Raw genomic sequence first — 12,115 nt, forward strand, 5'->3', positions numbered from 1 at the left:
ATGTTGAGCATAATCATTTCCTCCTTACAGTCATTCTGAATTTCCTTCTTGAAGTTGATGGATTTTGAACTTTCTTATGACTCTTATGACTCTCTTATGAGTCATATGGATGATGGTGTTATGAAATATATTACTAAGAAATGAAGAATTTAAAAAAAACTGCTTAACTAGAAGAAAAAAAAGAGAAATGTATTTAGAAATTATGGTTTCTGTAATATACATTCTTAAGGACTTAAGACTTACCTACGGATTTTTTTTGCATAGCACAAATAAAAAAAATCCTAAATTAATATTGTATCTATGATGTTTATAGCTTTAGTTACTCAGTATTACCTCAAATCTCATCCACCACATGTAAAAGCATTTTTCCTAACGATCGCCTGATGGGCTGTGATTTGAAGAAGGTGGTTGCAGCATGCAAACATAAGAATGAGCTGCAGGACATTACCCCTGAGAAACGGGCTAAGACGGGCTAAGGATTACTGTCAAAAGCTACTTCCAACAGGTGGCGCTATAGAGTTTAAGTCCTCTTTTTCTCAGAAGAGGCAATTTGCATATTATATTTCCCAGAGGAGCATTGCACGGCGAATAAGCCTCCTTACCTTGACAAGCTAGAGATGGTATGTCACTCTCCATAAGGAGAAACGTTACCCCTTATACCCCAGTCCAGAGCATCTCATCTAGCCAAATCAGTTCTCATGCTTCGCACTGACGAGGGCCAACAGCCCGAAACACCGTGTCTGCGAATTGAGATAATGATTTGGCTTTTTTCCTAAGTCATATTGCACGACTCGTTAAAGGGTTGATTGTGACTTGTAGGATCGCTACTTCCAACAGGTGGCGCTATAGTGTTTAAGTCCTCTTTTTCTCAGAAGAGGCAATTTGCATGTCAAAAGCTAGTGTCTTGTTATGCATCTTATCAGCCAAAGATGCTCTTCTGAGTACTTAGGGTACCGTCACACAGTGGCATTTTGATCGCTACGACGGCACGATCCGTGACGCTCCAGCATCGTAACAATATCGCTCCAGCGTCGTAAACTGCTGTCACACTTTGCAATGTACGACACTGGAGCGATAATTTCATGACGTATGTGCGATGTAGAAGCCGTTGGTTACTATGCGCACATCGTATACAATATCGTACACATCTTTGTTAGACCATGCGATCATGCCGCCACAGCGGGACACTAGACGACGAAAGAAAGTTTAAACTGATCTGCTACGACGTACGATTCTCAGCGGGGTCCCTGATCGCAGGAGCGTGTCAGACACTGCGAGATCGCTGGAACGTCACGGATATATCGCTGGAACGTCACGAATCGTGCCGTCGTAGCGATCAAAATGCCACTGTGTGACGGTACCCTTAAAGAGACTTGTCATGAAACTTAGTGAAGACTACATAATCAGTAAAAGCAATTGTTTGCTGAATTTGGTGAAACCACTTGTTATATTACTTGTGCTGATATATTTACATTGTTGTTGATTGATTGGTTTATTGCAAACAGCAGAAGGTTTGCAAATTTTGCTAATAAACCTAATTATCTTTGGATGATGAATAAGTTTGTTGTCAACTGTAAGACAATTTTATTGTTTGGTCATAAACTGGCTATAATTGGGCAATGTTGAAGGTGAAAGCTATAGCATCTTGAAAGAATCCCTGCAGTAAGTTTGATTACAGTTTTTTCTAACAAAAAATGAAGCTAGTGTTGACTCTTATTTAATAGACTAGTGCCATCTTACCATTTTTTTTGTTAAATGTCCTAAAACATATTGCTGCCCAGAGTTCAAATTTCACTAAGCGGAACAAGAGTACCTGAAGTACTGTCAACCTGTAACCCAACACTACAACAGCGGGGGAAATGTATTACTGTGTTTTTGCCTATAATTTTGCCCAATTTGTAACAGTTTCTTGCCCAATTTATCATTGCATAAACATCAATTTTCAGCTTCTATCCCAAAACTTAAAAATGATAAGAATAGGGGCTGTGCCTAACCATTTGATGTAAAGTATGACATATTTATGAATGAACTTCTGTATAAAAGATTCACAAAAAATTGTCAATTTTACACAGGTAATAGTTGTCTTAATAACCGCGTGGAACATATACATTTACTAAGCAAGCTTAATTATTAATGTGCTTTAAAAGTTTCAATATGTTCAAAATGTAGCATTAATGTACGACATTTTTATACTGGTCTGTCTGCTCTTTTCGAACATTGAATGGTAAAATAAGCATGCTTAAAAAGTTACACATGTAAAATTTTTCTATGAGTTTTCATATTAGCATGTCACATTTGTTAATTATGAACTGGTGAAGTTGCAGTGTCTGTGCTAAAAATTTGGCGGCAAATTTTATTCCATTTTATATAAACGTGGGCCAGTGTTGCAAAAAATTAGTCAGCAGACTGCAGTGAAAGACTTAGAGCTGGCTCTCATCTGGGTAAAAGAAAATTCCTCCGATGTTGATCCTGAAAAGTAGGACAAGTGCCATGTGAATGTCATATGAGTACAATACGATTTTTCTCAACTAGCATTCGTATGACGTGCATAACATCATCTTTTACATACAGTAATCTCTATGTAGTTTAAAACTAGCTTTCTAAGTAATAAAGCAATCTCATATTCAGGGATGGATGGATACAGGTGCTTCTCACAAAATTAGAATCTCATCACAAAGTTAATTTATTTCAGTTCTTCAAAAAAAAAAGTGAAACTCATATATTATATAGAGTCATTACAAACTGAGTGATCTATTTCAAGTGTTTATTTCTGTTAATGTTGATGATTATGGCTTACAGCCAATGAAAACCCAGAAGTCATTATCTCAGTAAATTAGAATAATTAACAAAAACATTTGCAAAGGCTTTCTAAGCATTTCAAAAGGTCCCTTAGGGTACCGTCACACTATACGATTTACCTACGATCACGACCAGCGATATGACCTGGCCGTGATCGTAGGTAAATCGTAGTGTGGTCGCTAGGGAGCTGTCACACAGACAGCTCTCCAGCGACCAACGATGCCGAGGTCCCTGGGTAACCAGGGTAAACATAGGGTAACTAAGCGCAGGACCACGCTTAGTAACCCGATGTTTACCCTGGTTACAAGCGTAAAACTAAAAAAAAACAAACAGCACATGCTTACATTCTGGTGTCCGTCAGGTCCCTTGCCATCTGCTTCCCTCTGCTTCCCGCACTCACAGACTGCCGGCCGTAAAGTGAAAGTGAAAGCACAGCCGCTGTGCTCTGCTTTCACTTTACGGCCGGCAGTCACAGTGCGGGAAGCAGACGGCAAGGGACCTGACGGACACCAGAATGTAAGTATGTGCTGTTTGTTTTTTTTTAGTTTTACGCTTGTAACCAGGGTAAACATCGGGTTACTAAGCGCGGCCCTGCGCTTAGTTACCCGATGTTTACCCTGGTTACAAGCGAACGCATCGCTGGATCGCATCGCTAGATCGCTAGATCGGTGTCACACACACCGATCTAGCGATGACAGCGGGAGATCCAGCGATGAAAGAAAGTTCTAAACGATCTGCTACGACGTACGATTCTCAGCAGGATCCCTGATCGCTGCTGCGTGTCAGACACAGCGATATCGTAACGATATCGCTGGAAAGTCACGAATCGTACCGTCATAGCGATCAAAATGGTATAGTGTGATGGTACCCTTAGTTTGTTTCAGTAGGCTCCACAATCATGGGTAAGACTGCTGACTTGACAGATGTCCAGAAGGCAGTCATTGACACTCCACAAGGAGGGTAAGCCAAAAATAGGTCATCATTGCTAAAGAAGCTGGCTGTTCACAGAATGCTGTATCCAAGCATATTTATGGAAAGTTGAGTGAAAGGAAAAAATGTGGTAGAAAAAGGTGCACAAGCAACTAGGATAACCACAGGACTGTTAAGAAAAGGCCATTCAAAAATTTGGGGAGATTCACAAGGAGTGGACTGCTGCTGGAGTCATTGCTTCAAGAGCCACCACACACAGATGTATCCAGGACATGGGCTACAAGTGTCGCATTCCTTGTGTCAAGTCACTCATGACCAATTGACAATGCCAGAAGTGTCTTACCTGAGCCAAGGACAAAAAGAACTGGACTGTTGCTCAGTGGTCCAAGGTGTTTTCAGATGAAATTAAATTTTGTATTTCATTTGGAAATTAAAGTCCCAGAGTCTGGAGGAAGAGTGGAGGCCACAATCCAAGCTGCTTGAGGTCTAGTGTGAAGTTTCCACAATCAGTGATGGTTTGGAGAGCCATGTCATCTGCTGGTGTAGGTCCACTGTGTTTTATCAAAACCAATCAAATCAATTTTTACTAGGAAATTTTAGAGCACTTCATGCTTCCCTCTGCTGACAAGCTTTTTGGAGATGGAAGTTTCTTTCTCCAGCAGGACTTGGCACCTGTCCACACTGTCAAAAGAACCAATACCTGGTTTAAAAACAACAGTATCACTGTGCTTGATTGGTCACCAAACTCTCCTGACCTTAACCCCATAGAGAATCTACGGGTCATTGAAAAGAGGAAGATGAGAGACACCAGACCCAACAATGCAGATGTGTGCGTAAAAATCAGGCGGTACGCGCATGGTCCATAAGCCATGCATTTTTTTCTGGCACCCATTGACTGGCATTGGCCAGTCTCATCCGATATATACATCCACTTGCAGTTTGCAGTATGCTATGATTTTTTTCTCATCTAGATTCAAGATGAGAAAAAACATGCAGAACAGCACAGAATCATTGAATAACTAGTCAAAGTGCAATCCGATTTTTTATCGGATTGCACTCATCTGATTTATATGCAGATGAGAACGAGCGCTTAGGCTATGTTTATCTGTTGTTTTTTTGCTGCTTTATTTCTCCATTGACAAACAAGAAATGACAGGCTGCAGTTTTCAAAAAAAGCAGCAGTTTTCCAATGGAGTCAGATAAAAAAAAGCGTGTTCATCAGATTTCTGAAATCTCATAGCTTTTACTGGCAGCTTTTAATTTGTATTAAAAAGGTAGCAAAAAATGCAACATGTGAACATAGCCTAAAAGGGAACTTGTCAGTGGATTCATGCTGCTCAAACCACAGGCAGTATGAATCAGAGCCTGGTTACATAATTGTCAGGTTTTTTTTTTCTATGAAATTTTCCAGTGTTTCAGAGAAAACATAATTGAAAGTTCTGGCTGGCGACCATAGGTATAGAAGCAACTAGTCCAGCACCGCCCGGTTGAGGTCTTCCCACACCACTCTAATTGATTGACAGATCTCTCCTGCTATACACATATGGAACAGACATCTTCAAACTATGTTTTCTCTGTGTTTGAGGGAAAAACATTGCTGCCTGCAATCAGGCCGTCAGGCTTTGATTCACGCTGCTTCAATTTGGGCAGCAATAATCGACAGTTTCCCTGTAAAAGTAGCACGTTACAATTTGATGTCTACTGTCAATCACAATGCTGTCTGACTAATGCGCATTGGTGAATTTTGCTTTGACAATATGTAGTATATGCTAAATGCTAAGCAATGTTTTGTTCTTATTTATATTCTAGGAAATGGTGAAAGAAGCAACAAGTTATTTATTTCAGGCCACAAGGAAAAGACTTTATATCAGAAGTGTTAAAATCCTTATCCCATCTACATGGACACCAAGTAATAATTATACAAAACCAGGGACAGAAACCTACAACACGGTGAGCAGTTAAGGGATTGCAACAGCTAAGAAAGTATCCCCATCTTTAGTGTGTTCTTAACCACATCCTAAATAGTTTCCATCATATTACTATATATATCAATTATTTACTCGCGACTGCATCAGACAAACCTTAATGTTTCTACATAGTAGGTGTGGGATTTTCAGTCACACCTAAACCAGGATCATAATGGGACCCAGATCATCTCCCTGGCCAATATGAAAAGACCAATATTATTAACCCCTTTCTGACATCGGATGTGATATTCCGTCCATGTGCCCTGGGCCTATAAGATCATGGACGGAATATTACGTCATCGCGATCACCCGCGCACATGGGGGGTGGTGGGGGTGCGGTTGATCGCCACCAGGTGTCAGCTGATTCTGGCAGCTGACACTCGGCTCTAAGTGCCAGGAGTGGTCACAGACTGTCCCTGGCACTTTGACCCCTAAAATGCTGCAGTTGAACACAATTACAGCATTCTTGAAGCCGGCAGAGGGCTCACAGCCTCTCTGACTCTGATTCGCAGACCCCGTGGCGTTACAAGGTGTCCCGATCGTTGCCATGGTGACCCGATGTCACATCCATTGTTGACTCTAAAACTACTAGAGTGAGGCCACCTGAGCACACCTCTGCTAATAACATTGGCAACATTTTTGGCATCTTCTGGATTATGCCTTTAAGTTGAAAGAGAAACTTCAGCTTTTCTATTACATTCTTTGCACAAAACATTGATAAACGTACCTCTCTTTACTTTTCAGGCAGATATAATTATTACAAACCCATATCTGAAATATGGCTATGATCCATACACCTTACAGTATGGACAATGTGGAGAACCAGGAAGATATATCCACCTGACCCCAGACTTCCTACTGGATGACAGCTTACTCTCGGTGTATGGACCAAGAGGTGATTTATTTCCTGTTTATCTATTAGGTTGAACACTGTAACACTATTCACTTTAGTTCTTTTTGTACCTCTTTTAATTAGGTTTTAATATTATGAAACATTATATATGCACCAAATGTAACCCGAGATATGATTCACACCTTGACTTTTAGAAAACTTTTGTTAAATAGTATTAGGGGCTTTAAAGGGGTTGTCCACTACTAGGACAAACCCTTCTTGATTAAAATGTTTGCCCCAATAAAATAATAAAGCCTATTCTCACTTCCCATGCTGGCAGTGATCCTGCGCTGTCGGCACTCGTAGTCCCATATTCTCGTGCGGGTGTTGTGACACATGATGCCGGCGCCCAAAAAGCACTGGTGTCACTGTCTCCACCTTCAGACAAATCAAACATGAGGAGGAAGTCCGTTCTGCAGCTGCTCTTGGGCTTCCTCTTCCTGCTCAATTGGACAGGTGGTGGGGACAGTGATGCCAGCGTTGATTGGGCACCGGGGTCAAGTGTCACAACAACCGCACAAGAGCCCTGGGACCGTGAGTGCCAAATCCGTGGGAATTGCATCGGCACAGGAGGGGAATATAGGCTTTATTATTTTACAAGGGCCAAGCGAGTGTATATATTTTCTGGCGTATAAGACTACTTTTTAACCCTTGAAAATCTTCTCGAAAGTCGGGTATCGTCTTATACGCCAGGTGTCGTCTTATAGGGCAGATGCGGAGTAATCTCCGGTCGCCGCATATTGTGGGGGGAGCGACCCCAATGACGAGGTGAGGGGGCACCTCACCGGGAAGGTGTAAGTAAAGCAGAGGCAGAGAAGGAGATAATAGGATACAAGGGCGAGCCAGATTAGTGAAAGAGGAGTGTTTTTCTAGGCACAGCACAGCACCGCTCTCTCTTTTTTGCATAACCCTTGCATCCCAGATTCTGACAGTGTGCTTCACTTACACCTTCCTGGTGAGGCGCTCCCTCACCTCGATATCGGGACCACTCCCCCCCACTATATACTTCGACCGCAGATTGCTCCGCACCCACCCTATAAGACGACACCCGGCATATAAGACAACCCCCGACTTTTGAGAAGATTTTATATTTTAACTGGAAAAGTTGGGGGTCGTCCAGTACTCTTATACGCCGGAAAATACGGTAAATAAGAAAAACTGCACTAAGCACTTTATTATACCAATTGTACAGATTTCTTTATGCACCTTAGTATACCTTTGAAGGAGTGTGTACCTGACCATCTATATTGTGGTAATACTCTCATGGCAAGAGTTTAGAGATTAATTGTTATAGGGAATTTTTTGTGGTACGCTGGTAATATTCAATAGTCTTTAGTCCCTCTTTCAAATTCTACACTTTTTCTGTTTTTAATTCTTTTATTATGATATTAATAAAATTGAGTTTTATCTATGACATTGTAGCACTTCTGATTTTTACCAGAGTGTAAGGCCAGGTTCACATTGCGTTGACATCAGCCCGTTCAAGACATGCGTTAACGGGCTGCTGTTAACGCAAGGGCCGATATGTCAGCGCACTAGCGCAGATAGAGCTAGCAAATGCTCTATCTGCACTAGCAGTGACGGACCTGGAAAGGCTGCAGCCTGCGTCCCAGGGTTCGTCACTCAATGACGGCACGTCGCTAGCACACGCCCATTGTGGGCATGCACTAGCGATGCATCCGACATTGGACTCAATGGCGGCATTAACGTTACACCGCGTTATGCCGTGGTGTTACGTAGTCCATCTAACGGACGCCCGTAACGTAATGTGAACCCAGCCTAATGGGCACCCTGGTAATCATGTTGTAGAGTAAAAAGGAAAAACAGCATTAGGAAAGTCAATTGCCCCCACATGTGCTTCCCATTCATTTAAGAAGAAATGCATTTCTTGAGGCGGAAGCATAGGATTAGAAGCTAAAATGTATTTGTTGTATCAAAATTTTCTAACATACTTTTTAACTTCTAATCATTTTCACAATCTATTTTCTTTTAATTGAAATACATCTTCTTGTCTATTTAGAAGAGATGAAAATCTTGAATGTGATGAGTCTGTAAACTATTGGGGATAAAACTGATAGAAAATGATGTTTCTATCTGTAGTAACTGCAGATATTCATGAAAGATTTACTAAAGAAATTGAACATTTATGTTACATTCATTAATTTTGGTTTTTAGAGAGAGTGTTTGTCCATGAGTGGGCACATCTTCGATGGGGAGTATATGATGAATATAATGAGGAAATACCTTACTATGTTGCTGGAAACAGTAAAGTAGAAGCAACAAGGTAAGTAAATGCAACTGTGCTGGGTAATGCAGTAATGTCCCATTCACTTCTACTGAACGACACAGCAATGCTCAGTACAGCCGCTACTTTGTAGATGGAATGGAGTTAACAGAGCAGAAGAGACTGGAGACAATTTAAATAGATGATTGCTGAGGATTCTGAGCATTAGGCCGGGGTCACACTTGCGTGTGCAATGCAAGAAACTTGCGCGAGTCTCTCACATCAATATCCGGCACTGCCGCCATCACTCGGGACCGGAGTTTGTGGCTGCATGTATTTCTATGCAGCCCACTGGTGGACACAGACCAAAATGGACCCTGTGAAAGAACAATATATAGGCCTTTTGCAGCCCAATAGCTCATCATAATGCAAAATTCCACCAACTTTTGAGATGGAAATGGTCCTCCTTTCCTTATGTGCCCCTGTGCGGCTGCACAGGTTGAACCAATGATATGCCTGCCCCTGATGCAGCCGCAAGCTCCAGTCCCTAGTGCCAGCGGCAATGCAGGGTATTGATGCGAGAAACTCGGGCGAGTTTCTCGGGCGAACTCGCAAGTGTGATCCCGGCCTTTTTGACTGATGACCTATCCTTGAGATAAGTCATCAATGTCTGATCAGCCAGGGTCCGACACACCTCACCACTTCCGATCAGCTGTAATTGGTGTCACGGTGGCAGCCAATGGCTGAAGGACTCACTTGCAGAGCTGGCCATCTTCTGGTAGTGGTCGAGGCTTGGTACTACACATCCGCCTCCTATTGATTTAAATAGGAGGCGGATGTGAAGTACCAAGCCTTGACCACTGCCAGAAGATGGCCAGCTCTGCAAGTGATTCCTCCTGCCAGTGGCCGCCGCTGTGACACCAATAACAGTTGATCGACGGGGGTGCCGGGTGTCGGACCCTGGTCGATCAGACATTGATGACCTATCCCAATGACAGGTCATCAATCAAAAAGTAGTGGACCACTTCTTTAAGTTTCCTCAAGTGGCACTGCTGCATTCAATGATAGCACAAGCTCTATAATTGCTAGTAGAGCAATACGGACCTGTCATTGACATCCTTTCCTGTTATAGTGGACAGCTGCTTTACTTTTTGGCAAGTTACAGAAGACAAAGATATGCAGAAGTGACTATAACTGGATAAGCCTATTTTACAGCTCTCATTTTCTTGTTTTTTATAGGTGCTCCTTGGATATTTTAGGTACAAATATAGTAAAAACAAGTGAATGTCATGGAGAAAACTGTCCAACAAAGGCTTGCAACTTTGATGTAGCAACTGGACTTTATGAAGAGGGTTGTGTGTTTGTGCCCTATTATACGAGGCAGTTTTCCCAGGATTCTATAATGTATTCACAAGCGCTGCCCACGGTGCGTATTTTCATTTTAATCTCTTCATGAGCATAGATAAAAGTGGCACATGCAGACAAACCAAGGACAAGTAGAAAAAAATGGAGACAAAGTATAGACTCAGCAGTACTTTTGGAGTTTTTAATTATGCAGATTTTCTACATCATTTCTGCACCTATTAGATTGTAATAGGGTGCAGGGTTGAGTATGTCAGCACGGAACAGACAGACCAACTGTTGAGTGGAATTTATTAACAGGAGTACGATTCTCCTCGCAGGGAGTAAACAGGGGGTTAATAGAGATAAAGCAAACAGTAAACAGTAATTGAAATGGTTAACGAGTGTTCTTGTAACTTATCAGTCCAGGGAGGTCCTGACTGGAGAGTCCTTATTCCAACGTGGGTACAGTCACCAGCAGCACTTGAGATTCTGAAGTCTCTCCTCTGTCTCCTGGGAACTGGAGACTCCTGGGTTAAGTCTTTGCAGTCTTTTCTCCCAGTGGAGCTGGAAGCAGGAAGTAACACAGCCACTCTGCTGCACAGTCTCTGTATATTAGCCTGGCAGTCTTTCTGCAGTAGCAATGCTACACACACACTGAGCAGTTTGCTTGTCACACTCAGGGGTCCTGGCTTGTCACTGCAGTTACCAGGGCTGCGCGCTCAGGTCACTGTCAAGGGATACGTCTTTTCTGATTACGGAGGCTTCCAAGTTCACACTCTCACGTCCAGCCTTCACTACGGCTGGTATTTCAGCCTCATTGTCCTCACGGGGAGCACTCTCTTTCGGGGAGCGCAGCGCTGCAGCCTGCTCTCTCTCTGGCGAGCTGTCCCCTCTGTCTTGCGCTCTGCTCTCCCGCTCTTTTCTGACCACACCCCTCTCTCTTCCTCTCTGTCCCCAACAGTCACATGGTCCCTTCTGTCCAGGGCGGAAAGTCTTCCCCCCAACAACCCAGCTGTCTGACTAAGTGGTTCCAGATAAGGAGCAGGAAAAGCAACCTCCTTACATTCCCTCTCTCTTGATGCTCGCCATTCCACGGGCGAGGACTCTTCATGCTTCTCTTCGTTCTTTTGAGGGGAGTCAGATACCTGCAATTCTCGCATCTCCTTCTGCCTTTCATCTTTCACATACTGCCAAAATAAATGGTCTAGGAGTTGTTCATCAGTCAAGTTGAGATATTCTTCCTCTACCTCGTCGGCAGCCATAGAAGAAAATTCCTCAGACGAATTTTGTGTTGTCACATTAGATTTTCCAATGGCATCCACTGTCCTCTTCTTCTTTTCGGCTTTGCTGCTAGCAGATGCTTGCATAGATGATTCATCCTTTTTCTTGTCATTATCGGAAACTTTAGGGACTTCTTGCCCGGGCTCCTCAGTCTGGGGGCTTAGTACAAGTAATTCTTCTCCATAGCTCCCCCTCTCTGTGACAGGAGCATTCTTGTCGAAACTAGAATCAGATGGATTAAGACCATGCAAGCCGGACTCTTCGTCATCTGCGCCGGGCTCTGCGGGCATCACTTCCCAAGGCTTCTCAGCCACACGCCCTATCTCACACAGCATTTCCTCTGTTCGATCAGGATCTTGTGAGCTGACAGCCAGCACACTCTTCACCTCAGGGGGCGACATCAGTGGTTCCTCCTTGTCATCGACTAGGACCTTGAAAACGAGCATAGCAGGAACACTTGGCACCTTTTCCCCTTCTCCTGGGCATCCAACACTGTGGTACTGTCTTGCTCTAGGTGGGGCTCTTCTCTTCCTGCTGTACCACTCTCTCCAGGGGCGACGTTCCCTCCAGTTAGCAGGACCCTCAGAGGGGTGAGCGGATCTCTGCCACCGCTCTTCTCAGGTAGGGCAATTTCTGGATATGTGTCCCACCCTTCTGCACGACCAGCACTCACGTCTG

General features: G+C 43.2%; 1 protein-coding gene across 1 annotated transcript in view; it reads left to right on the plus strand.

Moving 5' to 3' along the window:
- LOC138648039 (calcium-activated chloride channel regulator 1-like) overlaps positions 1-12,115 on the plus strand; it is a 68,355-nt gene that overhangs the window by 12,028 nt on the left and 44,212 nt on the right. Inside the window, exons 2-5 of the mRNA XM_069737511.1 lie at positions 5,539-5,679; positions 6,441-6,591; positions 8,764-8,872; positions 10,052-10,238. Coding sequence (XP_069593612.1) covers positions 5,539-5,679; positions 6,441-6,591; positions 8,764-8,872; positions 10,052-10,238 — 588 coding nt within the window. The remainder of the gene's footprint in view (positions 1-5,538; positions 5,680-6,440; positions 6,592-8,763; positions 8,873-10,051; positions 10,239-12,115) is intronic.

Source organism: Ranitomeya imitator, chromosome 8 (assembly GCF_032444005.1).
Source record: "Ranitomeya imitator isolate aRanImi1 chromosome 8, aRanImi1.pri, whole genome shotgun sequence".
Lineage (NCBI taxonomy): Eukaryota > Metazoa > Chordata > Amphibia > Anura > Dendrobatidae > Ranitomeya > Ranitomeya imitator.